This window comes from Mesoplodon bidens, assembly GCF_964165515.1.
Source record: "Mesoplodon bidens genome assembly, chromosome: 11".
Taxonomy (NCBI): domain Eukaryota; kingdom Metazoa; phylum Chordata; class Mammalia; order Artiodactyla; family Ziphiidae; genus Mesoplodon; species Mesoplodon bidens.
The window spans coordinates 78,088,785-78,109,526 of NC_138167.1; the positions used below are offsets into that span (position 1 = coordinate 78,088,785).

The 20,742-nt window shown below is 38.0% G+C and overlaps 1 protein-coding gene across 1 annotated transcript in view; it reads right to left on the reverse strand.

Annotated features, from left to right (window-relative positions):
* ANO4 (anoctamin 4) overlaps positions 1-20,742 on the reverse strand; it is a 422,274-nt gene that overhangs the window by 27,640 nt on the left and 373,892 nt on the right. Inside the window, exons 23-24 of the mRNA XM_081248924.1 lie at positions 2,828-2,980; positions 1,380-1,527 (exon numbers count right to left, since the gene is read on the reverse strand). Coding sequence (XP_081105050.1) covers positions 1,380-1,527; positions 2,828-2,980 — 301 coding nt within the window. The remainder of the gene's footprint in view (positions 1-1,379; positions 1,528-2,827; positions 2,981-20,742) is intronic.

Genomic DNA, 20,742 nt, shown 5'->3' on the forward strand with positions numbered 1-20,742 from the left:
TCAATCTCTTTCTGCTCTTCAAAGCGAGGCTAATAATGCATATCCCGCTACCCGCGTTGTTTTGAGAATCAGATGCAAAACATACATGAAAGTGGTTTGAACAAAGGTAAGCATTTCTAGGCTGAGTCAAGCAGAGAATGTTCACAACAGTTACAGGTAGAAAGAAATGCATGCATAGTACAATGTAAGTCTTTAAATCTCTCTTGAAATGGGATGGTATGCTCACAGTGGCTAGATAATTCACCTTTAATGGCCACGTGGTTAGTGAAGAACTTTATAGAAGCTTCCTCAAATAGCTGGATTGTGAGCTTTATCTCATTCAGTTATCTATGCCTTAGAGCATTTATGTAGGATGAATAATGAAATTGGACCTAGGTCAGGTGTGTATAAATTTAGCTGACTTGATCTGGTGGCACTGTACTCCTTGGGGGCTGATGGAACTACACTGGCTATAGAGGATGAATTAGTTTGGCTCAGACTAGTAAACTAAGAGGCAGGGCTGCTTGTAGGAATATGCAGGAGCCTAAGTGAGATGACTTCTGGGGAACCAGAAGGACTCTATGATCCCAACACACATTCCACTCTGACCTACAGACATTTAAATCCCACAGTTAATTATATTATTTTGACATTAGCCAAACAGGGTTGTTTTATTTTTTCCCATTAAAGTATGTTGGGACTTTTTACCTTTTTTCCAAGGGTGTAGGAATGAAAGCTAGGGGACATGTTATAATTTTGCCAAGGCTTTGGCTGACCAGAAATACAGAGCCTTGGTTTTGGGAACCATTGAGGTGATGCCATAGTATTGATCTCTCAGCAAGTTAAGTTTACCCAATTTGCCTGTGGTAATATAGACACTGGTCAAGTCCATAGCCAGGAAAGAATCATTCAGTTACTTATTCCACAAATATTTATGGAATACCTTGTGAGTACTTGGCACATGATTGCACATTTCTCATGTAAAATTTGCAGAGTCTACACATGACACAAGAGGAATCAAATTATAACTATACTTTTATGAACTCATAAAAATGGCATAACTATACATCATGGAACACTTTTTTTGCTACACACATTAGCATACCACACACTTCTGAATTCATGGTGAGCAGGAGGGGGGAAAATGATTATTTGCTTTTCTCACACTGGATTCCACCTAAAACTTCTATGACTTGTATGACTTCCAACCCTACAATAGATCAGAATGTGTTTTCTTTGGCCAGAAGTGTTATTGTATCATATTTCCACCTCCCCACTACAGGCCTTCTGTCCTGGGCTTGTGTCCCATGTACTCCAATGCAGAGGCTTCTGTCTGAGTGTCCAACAGCACACAATGGCTAGGAAATGGGGATTTCATGATGGCTTTATGGCACACTTACTTTTGCCCGGCTTCTCCTTGGCCTGCACAAGGTCCATACTTATAAGCATACACCAAGCGAGGGATAAAGTCAGATGTGATCGCTATGACAAATGCATTTGTAATAACAGAGAGAATTCCAATGCCTTCAAGAATTCCATACCAAATTCCTATTCAAAGAGAAGTGTTGAATTAATTCCAGACACAACAGCAGAGGTGATAACTATAAAAACAACTGGGGTAATTCATTTTCAATAGTCCTTTGCACAGGTACTTCCACCATCCCAAATACTGATTCTTGCAACCAGGAGGAAGAATTTGTACCTTCAAAAACCTTGGCATTGAAGGAGTTTGCATGGAAGTGCACATGCTCATGACTTAAAAATCAGTCGGGTTCAGATATAAGTAGAGAATTCTGGTCAATGATAAGGCACCAAACACTATCTGATAAGATTGGCACATGCAATGTTAAGATGCCACCAGACTGGGAGCTCCTTGGGGGTACCTATAGGGTCTCTCCAGTTAATCTTTATGGACCAAGTTCCTGATGCACTGACCCAGAGCAGGTGCTCATTGAGTGTGTTTGTTTCATCGGGATGTTCAAAGACCGCTGAGTTAAGCATATATGCACTGAATTCTCTTCTACACACACTGGCTGAGCACCTGCCTGCTCTATCCTAAGCACTGGATGCAGAAATGAATAAAAGACAATCTCTGATCTCTGCCAGCTTTTGAGAGGCTGCACCTGATTCAACTCAGCATCTCTAGTCAAAAACCAAAGGCCATCTCTGCCTCTATAAAAACTGGATCATACTTCCTATGACTCAGGCAAACATTTAGGAAAGAGCAAAACAAAGTTAAGCAAATGGGAGATCTACTTTAAAAAGGAAATAGGTGGTCATAAATCAAATTTTTAGATTCCAAAGTCTTAGGATAGAAACAACCAAATTGAAAATCTATTTAAGCACAAATTCCCTAGCACTGGAAATTATAAATTTCCAAATAGGTAGCTGTACTTGTTATCTAATATTATTATTATTATTTTTATTTATTTATTTATTTATTTTTGCTGTGTTGGGTCTTCGTTTCTGTGCGAGGGCTTTCTCTAGTTGTGGCAAGCGGGGGCCACTCTTTATCGCGGTGTGCAGGCCTCTCACTATCGCGGCCTCTCTTGTCGCGGAGCGCAGGCTCAGTAGTTGTGGCTCACAGGCTTAGTTGCTCTACGGCATATGGGATCCTCCCAGACCAGGGCTCGAACCCGTGTCCCCTGCATTAACAGGCAGATTCTCAACCACTGTGCCACCATGAAAGCCCTATCTAATATTATTTAAAGCTAACAATTATTCTTTTGCAAGAGCTAGTTGAGTCATCTTACGTGAAAACCATATGTAAAAATCTAAAGCTGGTAGCTGTTTTATTTTATCTACCAGGTGGTTAATATCTTTTAAAAACACCCCAAATCCAACTTACCTATGTCTTTGGCCCTTGAAGCTAAAGGTCGCCTCCACTGTGTGACAAATTTATAAGCGTCAAGTCGAATTTCAATTATATTATTCAGTAAGGCCAGAAGTGGTGCTAGGGGAAAAGCTGCCACAAAGATAGTTGTAAATCCAAACTGGAGAACTAGGGAAGGAAAAAGGAAAAAGAACAAAGAGTATTGGTTTTCCAGTACTATTTTCAAAAGGATAATAATTTGAATGTGTCATTGTTTTAACCCATATTTTTCCCCAAAGCACAGGGAACATCTCTTCTAGAAAGACGGCCAGGACACTTGAAAAAGAGGTACTCCCTGAGCCTGGAAGCAGTGGCATCCTAGGAGCAATGATCATACCTAGAGTCCAGAGCTTGTTTTCTAAATACCATTCTCTAATAAAAGGAACCCAGGGCTCCTTAGAGAAATGTTTGATTCCAGAGCTATGGCAGGGAAAAGACAAGATTAGTCTGGAATATCTTGTGATGCCAGAAAGTTAGGAAGTGCTTGAGAAATGATGGGGACACATCAATAGGACACAGGACAAACTTGAAGGAGGTCCCAATGGCCAAAGCTGGCAAAATTTGTATAACAAAATAAATAAGGATAGTATTGGATTACAACCCAAAGACCAAGTATCCAAGTCCATACTGAAATAAATACAAGTATAAATATATACTGAAATAAATAAATGGGGGGAAAGGGACAGCTCTTTCTTATGACAGAATTCTAATTAATAAATGTAGAAGGAATGACTAAAAATAGAAAATCACCAGTAGTCAGACACCACAGTAGTAATTGTTGCAGGCAAGAGCCATCAAAGAATGCTAAAATTAGTTGGGGAAATTATATGGAAAAAATGATTTTTACATTCCCAAAGTATCTCCCTACATGTTAGTAATTACAAAGGAAAAAATATCTTTACTATGGAGAAAGCTGATAGACATCACCTTAACTGAGTGATCCAAGTTAATACCACCAGTAATAAGACATATTGACATCATACCCCCAAGATGGTGTACTGAGGAGGCTACAATATCCTTTCTGTGGAATTTTTGCCAAAAATGCATAACCTCAACCTAATCATGAGAAACCATTAGATAAGACCAAATGGACCTTCTACAAAACTAGTAGTCTTAAAATATGTTAAGATCGTGAAAAAGACAGAACTGTCATAGAATGGAGGGAACAAGGAGATGCAACTAAATGCAATGTTGGATGCTGAAATGGGTCATGAACAAGAAAAAAAGACAGTGGAAAACAGGCAATATTCAAATAAGGTAATTAGTTAACAGTACTGTATTAATGTTAATTTTCTGGCTTCAATATATATGTAAGATGTTAACCTTATGAGAAACAAGGTGAAGAGTATTTAGGAACTCTGTACTATGTTTGCAACTTTGCAAAATAAAAAGTTTCTAAAAAGGCAGTGCCTGACGCAAAACAACCAGATGGCATAATTGAAAAAAATTTAAAAGCACTTGGCTGAATGAATGACTGCATATTTTCTACTGTTTTTACTTTTAAAACCTTATTTTAGAAAGTAACAACAAAACAATGACTAACACATACACCATTTTCTATGTAACAGGCACTGTTCTAATTACTTCACCTATTTTAACTCAAGTTTCACAACCACTCTATTTGGATACTATTATTATCCTTATTTTACAGCTGAGGAAACTGAGGCACAAAGAAGTCAAGTAATTTGCCCAAGACACATCACTGAGAAGCAATTCTAACATGGGTGATATGGTCCCAGAATCCTGAAGAGTCCATTTACCTCATCTCTCTGATACTGCCACCTCCAGGGTATCCCCCATCTTTGGTTACATTCATACTCAGTGACTATGCTGGTTGGCACTTCACCCACCAATAGACACAGGCATTCCCTTCGGTTTTTCCCTTGGTTCCACTTTTCTCCTGACTTCCCTCTTTCCTTGGGTGAGTCCATCCGCTCTCATGACTTTATTATCTGTCTGATGAGGTTTCCCAATTCTCTCTCTAACCCTGACCAGTTGTCTGCTGCTATGCTACAAAAGCAACACTTTCCAAACCAGTCTCTCAATCTCATCCTTAAACCTGCTCCACCTTTCATGTCTCTCTTCCCCACCTCCCCTCGGAGCTGTCTTACATAAAAACCAGCTTTTAGCTAGCTCAGCCTTGAGAACTAATAGCCTCCAAGTCCCCAAAATTAATTACCCTTCAAAAATGTCTCTCATCTGTCCCTCCTCTCCACTGTCCCCAAATCAGACTCTGATTTTCTAACTGGCTTCTCTGCCTCAGGCTTTCTCCTCCTTCCCCCATTGCCCTACTATTAATGTTGGTTAAAGCCCATCACTCATCACCTTCCTACTCAGAATGTTTCAGTCGGTTCTTGTTGCCTGTAGACTAAATCCCCAACTTTTTCCGTGCCATTCAAGGGTCTTCCAAACCTCATGTCCAAACATGCCCCATGACCCAGACAGGTGTCCCAAACAATCCTCTGCCCATCCACACCACACTTCTATTTTTATGGGGTCATGTCATGTAGTATTTCTGTTCATACTCTAGTGAAATTCTATTCTTTCTCCAAGTGTGAGCTCAAGTGTGCCCTCTTCTGGGCACATTTAATTAACTACTGCTTCCTCTGTAGCTCCCACAACTCTGCTTATCATCATAGAGCTTATTTTGTCTTAATTTTATGGCTCTTTACCTGTATAGTATCAGGTCTTATGTTTAAGTCTTTGATCCAATTAGAGCTCTTTTTGTGAGTGGTGTAAGATAGGGATTCAATTTCATTGTTCTGCATGTGTTTATCCAGTTTTTTCAACACCATTTGTTGAAGAGACTATTCTTTCCTCATTGGGTATTCTTGGCTCTCTTGTCAACAAGTAGTTGACCACATATGCGGAGGGTTTAATTCTGGGCTCTGTATTCTGTTCTAATGGTCTATATGTCTAATTTTATGCCAGTACTGTACTGTTTTTATATTACTCTAGCTTTGTAGTATAGTTTGAAGTCAGTAAGTGTGATACTTTTGGATTTGTTTTTTCTCCTTAGGATTTCCTTGGATATTTGGAGTCTTTTGTTGTTCCATACAAATTTTAGGATTGTTTTTTCTATTTCTGTGGTGAATGCCCTTGATATTTTGATAGAGATTGTGTTGAATCTATAGATCAGTTTGGGTAATATGGACATTTTACAATATTCTTCCAATCCATGAACATGAGATGTTTTTCCATTTGTTTGTGTCTTCTTCAATTTCTTTCAGCAAAGTCTTGTCGTTTTTGTTATACAGATCTTTCACTTCCTTGGTTAAATTTATTCCTAGGTATTTTATTGTTTTTGATGCTATTGTTTATGGGGTAATTTCTTTGTCAGATACTTCATTGTTGGTATACAGAAATGCAGCTGATTTCTGTATGTTGATTTTATATCCTGCAATTTTATGAAATTTGTTGATTACTTCCAACAGTTCTTTGAGTCTTTGGGATTTTTGTATGTAAAATCGTATCATCTGCAAATAGTGATAATTTTACTTCTTCCTTTCTGATTTGGATGACTTTTATTTATTTGTCTTACTTAATTACTCTAGCTAGGACTTCCAGTATTATATTGAATAAGAGTGATGGGAGTGGGCATTCTTGTCTTGTTCCTGAAGTTAGAGGAAATTTTTTCAATTTTCTCCATTGAGTATAATGTTAACTGTGAGTTTGTTGTGCGTGGCCTTTACTATGTTAAAGTATGTTTGTTCTATGCCCAATATGTCAAGATTTTTATCATGAAAGGATGTTGAATTTTGCAAATGCTTTTCCTGCATTTATTGAGATAATCATGATTTTTATATTTTATTCTATTTTTTGTTTTGGTAGTACAAGATCTTTTTAATAATTAGAATCAAAGCCTGTCCTGAAACTCAAGTCCACTTAATTCCAAAACCACTTAAAATTTTAATGGGAGGAGGGACAAGATGTCCCCAAACAAGAATAAGATGGTGTTTATCAAAACAGTTTTGGACCTACTCAGGGCTTCAACTCCGAACCATAGTTTTGGGGAAAAAAAAAATAAGACAAAATGTGTCATTTCCTAGAAGAGTCTAAAGTGGAGTTGTCAGTTATCTGCTTTTAGCATTAGAGGATTTTTTTTCTGGTATATATTCTTTTAGTGTATTTGATATTCTGCATGCACACATACACAGATATTATTGCAAAAATATGAAAATCTATTTTATAGTCTTCATCAAATGATCACGTTATTGTGATTGCTTATTTAGTTGTCTCTCCTACCAGGAAGGCAGGAATAATATCTCACTTACCATCCATCACTCTCCTACTACCTAGCATAAGACCTAGCACAGGAAGACAGATATATGATAATGCATACATCTAGGATTTTTTATAAATATGCCAAATTGCCCTTGTGGCAGTTGTACCAATTTAAAAACCCACAAGCAATTACGAGAAGTTCATTTCCCTTCGTTCTTCGCAAAACTTCATCTTATAACTTTTAAAGAATCTTTGCCATTTTGATGGGATTAATTTGTCTCTCATTTTTCTTTCTTTTTTTTTCACACACACACATGGTACTTTATTTTTACAAGAGATAAATAAACTGACACCAAGCATTGTAAGTGGATAACCACAACAAAAGCAACAGTGATTGCAGTTACCAAACACGAAACACACTCATACTATGTCAAAATATTGACATTCAGTCCAGTAATCCTCCACTGTAACAGCTCCTTTACTTTGCAGTGAAAATTGATTTGTATATTTTTTGCCTCTGAGTCCTTGTGGGATTTTTTTTTATTCAAACAGAAAGTCACAAAAATTAATAATCATCCTCATCAGTTCACTCAGTCCTGTGTAATTAATTTTTTTTCATCTTGAACTTTTGTTAGCACTTTTATGAATTCATCAGTTTTCCACAGAGTTCTGAAAATGCTTATTCATTCAGTTCAGCAGTATAGTCAGTTACCAGAAACCTGTACTTGTCAGAGTCTTTTCCAAGAGTTCCTTGAAGATGAAACTCTTTTATAGGAACGTTTTTGCAAAAGCATCAGAGTACACCCAGAACTGTCTGTAAATGACAAAAGACTTAAAAATGACCACAGTTAAAGATTTGATGAAAGTGCATAATAATGCAATTGACAAGGAAATTTTAGTTATTTCTGAGATACATTTTGAAGTAATAAGACTTATGACTTATAACATTATACCAGAATATATAAGGTTTTTAGAAATTTCATGTAATGTCTGAAACATTTACATTAACATATTTCCATACAAATAACCCCAAAAAAGTTTAGTATTAGTTGTTCTTTTTTGTTTGTTCATTTGTTTTTATACTGCACGTTCTTATTAGTCATCAATTTTATACACATCAGTGTATACATGTCAATCCCAATGGCCCAATTCAGCACAGCACCATCCCCACCCCACTGTGGTTTTCCCCCCTTGGTGTCCATATGTTTGTTCTCTACATCTGTGTCTCAACTTCTGCCTTGCAAACCGGTTCATCTGTACCATTTTTCTAGGTTCCACGTACATGCGTTAATATATGATATTTGTTTTTCTCTTTCTGACTTACTTCACTCTGTATGACAGTCTCTAGAACCATACATGTCTCAACAAATGACTCAACTTCGTTCCTTTTTATGGCTGAGTAACATTCCATTGTATATATGTACCACATCTTCTTTATCCATTTGTCTGTCAGTGGGCATTTAGGTTGCTTCCATGACCTGGCTATTGTAAATAATGCTGCAGTGAACATTGGGGTGCATGTGTCTTTTTGAGTTATGGTTTTCTCTGGGTATATGCCCAGTAGTGGGATTGCTGGATCATATGGTAATTCTATTTTTAGTTTTTTAAGGAACCTCCATACTGTTCTCCATAGTGGCTGTATCAATTTACATTCCCACCAACAGTGCAAGAGGGTTCCCTTTTCTCCACACCTTCTCCAGCATTTATTGTTTGTAGATTTTCTGATGATGCCCATTCTAACTGGTGTGAGGTGATACCTCATTGTAGTTTTGATTTGCATTTCTCTAATAATTAGTGACGTTGAGCAGCTTTTCATGTGTTTCTTGGCCATTTGTATGTCTTCTTTGGAGAAATGTCTATTTAGCTCTTCTGCCCATTTTGGATTGGGTTGTTAGTTTCTTTAATATTGAGCTGCATGAGCTGTTTTTATATTTTGGAGATTAATCCTCTGTCCATTGATTCGTTTGCAAATATTTTCTCCCATTCTGAGGGTTGTCTTTTCGTCTTGTTTATGGTTTCCATTGCTGTGCAAAAGCTTTGAAGTTTCATTAGGTCCCATTTGTTTATTTTTGTTTTTATTTCCATTACTCTAGGAGGTGGATCAAAAAAGATCTTGCTGTGATTTATGTCAAAGAGTGTTCTTCCTATGTTTTCCTCTAAGACTATTATAGTGCCCGGTCTTACATTTAGGTCTCAAATCCATTTTGAGTTTATTTTTGTGTATGGTGTTAGGGAGTGTTCTAATTTCATTCTTTTACATGTAGCTGTCCAGTTTTCCCAGCACCACTTATTGAAGAGACTGTCCTTTCTCCATTGCATATCTTTGCCTCCTTTGTCATAGATTAGTTGACCATAGGTGCATGGGTTTATCTCTGGGCTTTCTATCTTGTTCCATTGATCTATATTTCTGTTTTTGTGCCAGTACCATATTGTCTTGATTACTGTAGCTTTGTAGTATAGTCTGAAGTCTGGGAGCCTGATTCCTTGAGCTCCATTTTTTTCCCTCAAGACTGCTTCGGCTATTCGGGGTCTTTTGTGTCTCCGTACAAATTTTAAGATGACTTGTTCTAGTTCCGTAAAAAATGCCATTGGTAATTTGACAGGGATTGCATTGAATCTGTAGATTGCTTTGGGTAGTATAGTCATTTTCACAATATTGATTCTTCCAATCCAACAACATGGTATATCTCTCCATCTGTTTGTATCATCTTTAATTTCTTTCATCAGTGTCTTATAGTTTTCAGCATACAGGTCTTTTGTCTCCCTAGGTAGGTTTATTCCGAGGTATTTTATTCTTTTTGTTGCAAAGGTAAATGGGAGTGTTTCTGTAATTTCTCTTTCAGATTTTTCATCATTAGTGTATAGAAATGCCAGAGATTTCTGTGCATTAATTTTGTATCCTACAACTTGGCCAAATTCACTGATTAGCTCTAGTAGTTTTCTGGTGGCATCTTTAGGATTCTCTATGTATAGTATCATGTCATCTGCAAATAGTGACAGTTTTACTTCTTCTTTTCCAATTTGTATTCCTTTTATTTCTTTTTCATCTCTGATTTCCATGTCTAGGACTTCCAAAACTATGTTGAATAATATTGGTGAGAGTGGACATTCTTGTCTTGTTCCTGACCTTAGAGGAAATGCTTTCAGTTTTTCACCATTGAGAGTGATGTTTGCTGTGGGTTTGTCGTATATGGCCTTTATTATGTTGAGGTAGGTTCCCTCTGTGCCCACTTTCTGGAGAGTTTTTATCATAAATGGGTGTTGAATTTTGTCAAAAGCTTTTTCTGCATCTATTGAGATGATCATATGGTTTTTATTCTTCAATTTGTTAATACAGTGTATCCCATTGATTGATTTGTTTATATTGAAGAATCCTTGCATCCCTGGGATAAATCCCACTTGATCATGGTATATGATCCTTTTAATTTGTTGTTGGATACTGTTTGCTAGTATTTTGTTGAGGATTTTTGCATCTATATTCATCAGTGATATTGGTCTCTAATTTTCTTTTTTTGTAGTACCTTTGTCTGGTTTTGGTATCAGGGTGATGGTGGCCTCAGAATGAGTTTGGGAGTGTTCCTTCCTCTGCAGTGTTTTGGAAGAGGTTGAGAAGGATGGGTGTTAGCTCTTCTCTAAATGTTTGATAGAATTCACCTGTGAAGCCATCTGGTCCTGGCCTTTTGTTTGTTGGAAGATTTTTAATCACAATTTCAATTTCATTAGTTGTGATTGATCTGTTCATATTTTCTGTTTCTTCCTGGTTCAGTCTTGGAAGGTTATACCTTTCTAAGAATTTGTCCATTTCTTCCAGGTTGTCCATTTTATTGGCATAGAGTTGCTTGTAGTAGTCTCTTAGGATGCTTTGCATTTCTGTGGTGTCTGTTGTAACTTCTCCTTTTTCATTTCTAATTTTATTGATTTGAGTCCTCTCCCTCTTTTTCTTGATGAGTCTGGCTAATGGTTTATCAATTTTGTTTATCTTCTCAAAGAACCAGCTTTTAGTTTTATTGACCTTTGCTATTGTTTTCTTTGTTTCTGTTTCATTTATTTCTGCTCTGATGTTTATGGTTTCTTTCCTTCTGCTAACTTTGGATTTTCTTTGTTCTTGTTTCTCTAGTTGCTTTAGGTGTAAGGTTAGATTGTTTACTTGAGATTTTTCTTGTTTCTTGAGGTAGGCTTGTATAGCTATATATACAAGCTTGTATACCTTGTATAGCTTCCCTCTTAGAATTGCTTTTGCTGCATCCCATAGGTTTGGGATCATTGTGTTTTCATTGTCATTTGTCTCGAGGTATTTTTTGATTTCCTCTTTGATTTCTTCAGTGATCTCTTGTTTATTTAGTAACGTAGTGTTTAGCCTCCATGTGTTTGTGTTTTTTACTTTTTTTCACCTGTAATTCATTTCTAATCTCATAGCGTTGTGGTCAGAAAAGATGCTTGATATGATTTCAATTTTCTTAAATTTACTGAGGCTTGATTTTTTTTTTTTATTTTGCGGTACGCGGGCCTCTCACTGTTGTGGCCTCTCCCGTTGCAGAGCACAGGCTGCAGACGCGCAGGCTCAGCGGCCATGGCTCATGGGTCTAGCCGCTCCGCGGCATGTGGGGTCTTCCCGGACCGGGGCATGAACCCGTGTCCCCTGCATCTGCAGGCGGACTCTCAACCACTGCACCACCAGGGAAGCCCCGAGGCTTGATTTTTGACCCATGATGTGATCTGTCCTGGAGGATGTTCCATGTGCACTTGAGAACAAAGTGTAATCTGCTGTTTTTGGATGGAATGTCCTATAAATATCAATTAAATCTATCTGGTCTGTTGTGTCATTGAAAGCTTCTGTTTCCTTATTTATTTTCATTTTGGATGATCTGTCCATTGGTGTAAGTGAGGTGTTAAAGTCCCCCACTATTATTGTGTTACTGTCGATTTCCTCTTTTATGGCTGTTAGCAGTTGCCTTATGTATTGAGGTGCACCTACGTTGGGTGCATATATAATTGTTATATCTTCTTCTTGGATTGATCCCTTGATCACTAGGTAGTGTACTTCCTTGTCTCTTGTAACATTCTTTGTTTTAAAGTCTATTTTATCTGATATGAGTATTGTTACTCCAGCTTTCTTTTGATTTCCATTTGCATGGAATATCTTTTTACATCCCCTCACTTTCAGTCTGGATGTGTCCCTAGTCTGAAGTGGGTCTCTTGTAGACAGCATATATATGGGTTTTGTTTTTGTATCCATTCAGCAAGCCTGTGTCTTTTGGTTGGAGCATTTAATCCATTCACGTTTAAGGTAATTTTTGATATGTATGTTCCTATGACCATTTTCTTAATTGTTATGGGTGTGTTTGTGTAGGTCCTTTTCTTCTCTTGTGTTTCCCACTTAGAGAAGTTCCTTTAGCATTTGTTGTAGAGCTGGTTTGGTGGTCCTGAATTCTCTTAGCTTTTGCTTGTCTGTAAAGCTTTTGATTTCTCCATGGAATCTGAATGAGATCCTTGCCCGGTAGAGTAATCTTGGTTGTAGGTTCTTCCCTTTCATCACTTTAAGTATATCATGCCACTCCCTTCTGGCTTGTAGAGTTTCTGCTGAGAAATCAGCTGTTAATCTTATGGGAGTTCTCTTGTATGTTATTTGCGGTTTTTCCCTTGTTACTTTCAGTAATTTTTCTTTGTCTTTAATTTTTGCCAGTTTGATTACTATGTGTCTCGGCGTGTTTCTCCTTGGGTTTATCCTGCCTGGGACTCTGTGTGCTTCCTGGACTTGGGTGGTTATTTCCTTTCCCATGTTAGGGAAGTTTTCGACTGTAATCTCTTAGAACATTTTCTTGGGTCCTTTCTCTTCTCCTTCTGGGACCCCTATAATGCGAATGTTGTTGCATTTAATGTTGTCCCAGAGGTCTCTTAGGCTGTCTTCATTTCTTTTTCCTTTATTCTGTTCCACAGCAGTGAATTCCACCATTCTGTCTACCAGGTCCGTTCTTGCCTCAGTTATTCTGCTATTGATTCTTTCTAGTGTATTTTTCATTTCAGTTATTGTATTGTTCATCTCTGTTTGTTCTTTAATTGTTCTAGGTCTTTGTTAAACATTTATTGCATCTTCTCGATCTTTGCCTCCATTCTTTTTCCGAGGTCCTGGATTATCTTCTCTATCATTGTTCTGAATTCTTTTTCTGGAAGGTTGCCTATCTCCACTTCATTTATTTGTTTTTCTGGGGTTTTATCTTGTTTCTTCATCTGATACATAGCCCTCTGCCTTTTCATCTTCTCTGTCTTTCTGTGAATGTGGTTTTTGTTCCACAGGCTGCAGGATTGTAGTTCTTCTTGCTTCTGCTGGCTGCCCTCTGGTGGATGAGGCTATCTAAGAGGCTTGATGGAAGGGACTGGTGGTGGGTAGAGCTGTCTGTTGCTCTGGTGGGCAGAGGTCAGTAAAACTTTAATCCAGTTGACTGTTAATGGGTGGGGCTGGGTTCCCTCCTTGTTGGTTGTTTGGCCTGAGGCAACCCAACACTGGAGCCTACCTGGGCTCTTTGGTGGGGCTAATGACAGACTCTGGGAGAGCTCATGCCAAGGAGTACTTCCCAGAACTTTTGCTGCCAGTGTCCTTGTCCCCACGGTGAGCCACAGCCCCCTCCTGCCCGTCTCTGCAGGAGACCCTCCAACACTAGCAGGTAGGTCTGGTTCAGTCTCCCCTGGGGTCACTGCTCGTTCCCTGGGTCCCAATGTACACACTACTTTGTGTGTGCCCTCCAAGAGTGGAGTCTCTGTTTCCCCCAGTCCTGTCAAAGTCCTGCAATCAATTCCCACTAGGCTTCAAAGTCTGATTCTCTAGGATTTCCTCCTCCTGTTGCCAGAACCCCAAGTTGGGAAGCCTGACATGGGGCTCAGAACCTTCGCTCCAGTGGGTGGACTTCAAGTGTTCTCCAGTCTGTGAGTCACCCACCCTGCAGTTATGGGATTTGATTTTACTGTGATTGCACCCCTCCTACCATCTCATTGTGGATTCTCCTTTGTCTTTGGTTGTGGGGTATCTTTTTTGGTGAGTTCCAGTGTCTTCCTGTTGATGACTGTCCAGCAGCTAGTTGTGATTCTGTTGTTCTCGCAAGAGGGAGTGAGAGCATGTCCTTCTACTCTGCCATCTTGGTTCCTCCTATATTTTATTCTATTAATGTGATATATTACATTTAAAAATTTGTGTATGTTGAACCAATTTTGCATTCCAGGGATAAATCCCATTTGGTTGTAGTGTACAGTTGTTTTATTGTGTTCTTGAATTTAGTTTGCTAATATTTTCAGAATTTTTGCATCTATATTCATCAAGGATATTGATCCAAAGTTATCTTTTCTTATAGTATCCTTATCTGGTTTTGGTACTAGGGTAATGTTAGCTTTGCAGAATGAGTTTGGAAGTGTTCCCTCCTCTTCAATTTTTTTAAGCATTTGAGAAGGATTGGTATTAATTCTTCTTTAATTGTTAGAAAATTCACCAGTGAAACTGTCTGGTTCTAGGGTTTTCTGTGTTGGGAGGCTTTTGATTACTGATTCAATTGCTTTCCTCATTATTGGTCTTTTCAGATTTCCTATTTCTTGCTGATTTTCTTGGTAGGTTGTGTGTTTCTAGAAATTTATCCATATCTTCTAGGTTATCTAATTTGTTGGCATATAATTGTTCATAGCTTCTTATCCTATTTATTTCTGTAGTATCAGTTGTAATGTCTCCTCTTTCATTTCCAATTTTGAGTCCTCTCTTTTTTCTTAGTCTAGTTAAAGGTTTGTCAGTTATGTTTATCTTTCCAAAAAACCCAGCTCTTGGTTTCATTGATCTTCTCTATTGTTTTTCTGGTCTCTATTTCATTTATTTCCACTCTGATCTTTATTATTTCCTTCCTTCTGCTAACTTTGGGCTTAAATTGTTCTTCTTTTTCTAGTTCCTTGAGATGTAAAGTTAGAGTGTTTGAGATCTAATTTCTTAATATATGCATTAATTTATATAAACTTTCCTCTCAGAACTGTTTCTGCTGCATTCCATAAGTTTTGATATGTTGTGTTCCCATTTTCATTTGTTTTGAAATAATTTTTAATTTCCCTTTTGATTTCTTCTTTGATCCGTCACTTGTTCAGAGATGTGTTTAGTTTCCACATGTTTTTATGTTTTACAGCTTTCTTCTTGTGGTAGATTTCTAGTTTCATACCACTGTGGTCAGAAAAGATAGTATGATTTCAATCATCTTATATTTGCTAAGATTTATTTTGTATCCTATCATATGATCTATCCTAGAGCATGTTCTATGTGCATTTGAGACGAATGTGTATTCTGTTGCTATTGGATGGAATGTTCTCTATATGTCTGTTTAGTCCATTTGGTTTAAAGTATGCCTCAATTCCAATGTTTGCTTGTTAATTTTCTGTGTGGATTATTTGTCACTCACAGTGGGACACTGAAGTCCCCATTATTGTATTGTCGTCTGTTTCTCCTTGAGATCTGTTAATATAGTTGACCTTTGAACAACATGGAGGTTAGGGCCCCAATCATCTGCACAGTATCCACATGTAACTTTACAGTTTGCTCTTTATTTACATGGCTCCACATCCATGGATTCAGTCAACCACAGGTTATGTTGTACTGCAGTATGTATTTACTGAAAAAAATCTGCATATAAGTGAATTTGTGCACTTTGAACCTGTTGTTCAAGGGTCAACTGTTTTTGCCTAATATATTTAAGAGTCAACTGTATTTGCTTAATATATTTAAGTGCTCCGGCATTGGGGGCAAATATATTTATGATCGTTATATCTTCTTGGTGTATTGACCTCATTTATTATTATATAATGAACTTATTTGTCTCTTCTTTCTTACTGTTTTTGGCTTGAAGCCTATTTTGTCTGATATAAGTATGGGTACCTCCCCTTTCTTTTGGTTTCCACTTACCTGAAATATCTTTTTCCATTCCTTGACTTTGAGCTTATGTTTGTCTTTAGAGCTGAAATGTGTCTCCAAAAGGCAGCATATAGTTGGGTATTTTTTCAAAAAATTATTTTACTGAAGTATAACTGGTCTACAGTTTGTGTTAATTTTGTGTACAGCAAAGTGATTCAGTTATACATATATATACATTCTTTTAATATTCTTTTCCATTATGGTTTATCTCAGGATAGTGAATATAGTTCCCTGTGCTATACAGTAGGACCTTGTTGTTTTTCCATTCTATATATAATAGCTTGCATCTGCTAATCCCAAACTCCCAATCCATCCCTCCCCCAACCCCATACCCCTTGGCAACCACAAGTCTGTTTCTGTTTCATAGATAAGTTCATTTGTGTCATATTTTGGATTCCACATATAAATGATTCATATGGTATTTGTCTTTCTCTTTCTGTCTTACTTCAGTTAGTATGATAATCTCTAGGTCCATCCATGTTGCTGAAAATGGTATTATTCCATTCTTTTTTATGGCTGAGTAGTATTTCATTGTATGTATGTACCACATCTTCTTTATCCAGTCATCTGTCAGTGGACATTTAGGTTGTTTCCATGTCTTGGATATTATGCATAGTGCTGCTATGAATATAGGGGTGCATGTATCTTTTTGAATTATAATTTTGTCCCATTATATGCCTAGGAGTGGGATTGCTGGATCATATGGCGACTCTAGTTTTTTGAGGAACTTCCATATTGTCTTCCATAGTGGCTCACCAATTTACATTCCCACCAACAGAAGGAGGGCTCCTTTTTCTCCACACCCTCTCCAATATTTATTATTTGTAGACTTTTTGATGATGGCCATTCTGACCGGTATGAGGTGGTACCTCGTAGTAGTTTTGATTTGCATTCTCTAATAATTAGCGATGTTGAGCATCTTTTCGTGTGCCTCTTGGCCATCTGTATGTCCTCTTTGGAGAAATGTCTATTTAGGTCTTCTGCCCATTTTTCGATTGGGTTATTGTTTCTTTGTTATTGAGTTGTACAAGCGGTTTGTATATTTTGGAAATTAAGCCCTTGTCGGTCACATCATTTGCAAATATTTTCTCCCAGTCCGTAGGTTGTCTTTTTGTTTTGTTTACGGTTTCCTTTGCTGTGCAAAAGCTTATAAGTTTGAATAGGTCCCATTTGTGTATTTTTGCTATTTCTATTGCCTTGGGAGACTGAGTTGGGTCTTGTTTTTTCATTCATCCAGCCACTCTGTGCCTTTGTATTGGTGAGTTCAATCCATTTCCATTTCCATTTAGTGATTATTGATATGTAATGACTTACTACTGCCTTCTTACCTTTTGCCTTCTGGTTGTTTTATATCTTTCTTGTTCCTTTTCCCCTGTGTTTCTGCCTACCTCTGTAAGTTGGTGGTTTTCCGTGGTGATATGCTCAGTCTATCCCTTTTGTATGTTTGTTGAATCAGCTCCAGACTTTTGCTTTGAGGTTACCGATAAGCTTACATACATCTCATAGGTAAAATAGTCCATTTTATGCTGATAGCAACTTATCTTCATTTGCCTACAAAGGCTCCACCCTTTTACATTTTTGATGTCACAATTTACCTCTTTCTATGCTGTGCATTTTTTAACAGATTATAGTAGCTATAGTTATTTTTAATGATCTTTTCCTTTAACCTTTATAGTATAGTTAAGTGGTTTTTATACCATTCTAATACAGAGTTACCATTTTGTGATTGTTTATTTTTCACCTTTATCATTGTTGTATATTTTCATATGCTTTTATGTCACTGATTAGTGTCTTTTCATCTCAGCTTGAAGGACTTCTTTCAACATTTCTTGCAAGGCAAGTCTAATGGTAGTGAACTCCCTTAGCTTTTGTTTGGGAAAGCCTTTATTTCTCCTCCATAGCTGAAGGATAACTTTGCTGGATAAAGTATTCTTGGCTGTCAATTTTTATCTTTTAGCACTTTGAATATGTCATTCTGTTCTCTCCTGGACTGTAGAATTTCTGCTGAGAAATTCACTGACAGCCTAATTGGGGTTCCTTTGAAGGTTAGTTTTTACCCCTAGCTGCCTTTAAGATTCATTATAATGTGTGGTGGTTTCATTAATGTACTTGGAGAAGGTCTTTTTGCATTGAGGTAATAGGGTGTTCTGGTAGCATTGTGGACTTGTATGTCCCATTTCTTCTCCAGGTTTGCGGAGTTCCCAGTTAATATTTTTTAAATATACTCTCTGCCTCTTTGCTCTCTCTTTTTCTTCTGGCACACCAATTATTCTTAGATTTGTCTTTCTGATTGAATCTAATAGTTCTCATAGGGTTTCTTCATTTTTAAAAAATCTAATTTCTCTCTCTTCTTCTGACTGAATAATTTCTATATTCCTATACTCCAAGTCATTTATTCTTTCTGCCATCTGGTCTGTCTTATTACCTGTGATCTCTGTTGCATTCTTCATCTCATTCATCGTTCAGCTCCAGAATTTGTTTGGTCTCTTTTACAATTTCAATCTCTTTGGTAAAGAACTCCTTCTGTTCATTAATTTTATTCCTGAGTTCACTGAATTGCCTTCTTGTGTTTTCTTGTAGCTCAATGAATTTCTTTATAACATCTATTTTGAATTATTTATCACTTCAAGTGCAACATTATTTTTCTTTACGAAACACTGTATTTCCTTGATTTTTCAGTGTTTGACCATATGCACTTCTGCGTTCACATTTGAAGTAACAGACACCTTCCCCAGTTAAGAATTTATACTTACTTTGCTTTCAGTAGGTTATAAGCCTAGTAACTTTTATTGTATGCCAGACATATAGAAGCTCTAGATCAAGGGTCAGCAAACTATAGCCTGAAGGCCACATCTGAATAGCCCTCTGCTTTGTTTCTGTTCCTTTTTTAAACCCACCTGTGAGCTAAGAATGGTTTTTACATTTTAAGTAGTTATATAAATACTTATACAACCATTTAAAATATAATAGCCTCAATCTTGCCTTGCCTCTTGGCCCCCCAAAGCCTAAAGTATTTACTACTAGCCCTTTAAGAACAAGTTATTAGTCTCTGCTCTCAGTGTTCTTTTCCAGCAGAAAAGGTTCCTCATGTTGCGCTTAGGCAGCTAAAGAAAGAGAGGATCACTTCAATGTGGTCACGAGTTAAGCCAGGCTGGTAATGGGGTACAGTAAATTTGTAAAGCTCAGTCCACCTCTCTGGCTGTGACTGAGAACGTGGTGGGCCTTTATCTTGGCCCTGAAAGACTACAAGAGGCTCAGTTCTGTCCTTGGGGAGGTTTTGCAGTTAGTTCCTTAGCCTCTTGCCCATCACATCTTCAAAGTATTACATTATTAGAGATGAAGAATGGCTCTAAATAAGATAAAATTTCAACTCAACAGTAAGCAAGCTAGAATAATCCTAAATTGTTTGCACATAACACAGTTTCAAAATATATAAAGTAAAAGTTGACAGAACTAGAAGGAGCATAAGATAAATTCCCAGGTTGACTGTGGACCCTTTTCTTAGTAACTAATAGATAAAATAGACAAAGTTTAATAGGACATATACGATTTGAACAACACAATTAACCTTGCCAATTGACAGACAACATTATACTCAACAACTGCAGAACACACTTGAAGCACTTATCTAAATAGTCAGTATGCATAAAGGGCATAAAGCAAATCTCAACATATATTAATAGCCTAAAATAACACAGAGTATCCTTGACTACAGTAGAATTAGAAGAAAAAAGTTTGATGCCGGTTGGAGACAAGATGGTGTAGTAGAAGAACTTGAGCTTGCCTCCTCTCATGAAGCCACCAAAATCACAACTAACTAACTGCTGAACAACCATGGACAAAAAAGATTGGAACCTATGAAAAAAGATATTCTACATCCAAAGACAAAGAAGAAGCCACAACAGGACGGTAGGAGGGGTGCATTCATGATACAATCAAATTCCATACCCACCAGGTGAGTGACCCACAAACTGGAAAATAATTATATCACAGAGGTTCTCCCACAGGAGTAAGAGTTATAAGCCCCGAGTCAGGCTCCCCAGTCTGGGCGTCTGGCAGCAGGAGGAGGAGCCCCTAGAGCATTTGGCTTTGAAGGCCAGTGGGGCTAGATTGCAGGAACTCCTCAGGGGAAATAGAAACTCCACTCTTGGAGGGTGCACAGGAGGTCTTGTGTGCACTGGGACCCGGAAAAAAAAGCAGTGACTTCATAGGCGCCTGGGCCAGATCTACCTGCTGGTCTTGGAGGGTTTCCTGGGGTGGTGGGGGTGGCTCACTGTAGCGACAGGGACACTGGTGGTGGAGGTAACAAGGAGTATTCATTGGCGTGAGCTCTGCTGGAGACTGCTATTTTGTCACCAAGACCTGATGACCACCCAAAAGCCAGTAGGCTCCAGTGCTGAGATGCCTCAGGCCAAACAACCAACAGGGCAAAAACACAGCCCCACCCATCAGCAGACAGACTGCTTAAAGTCTTCCTGAGCACACAGCCACCTCTAAACACACCCCTAGACATGTCCCTGCCCAACAGAGGGACAAGACCCAGCTCCACCCACTAGTAGGCAGGAACCAGTCCCTCCCACCAGGAATTCTGCACAAGCCTCTTAGACCAGCCTCACCCACCAGGAGACAGACACCAGAAAAAAGGAACTACAATCCTGCAGCCTGCAGAATAGAGACCACAAACACAAAGTCAGACAAAATGAGACAGCAAAGAAATATGTTTCAGACAAAGGAAAAA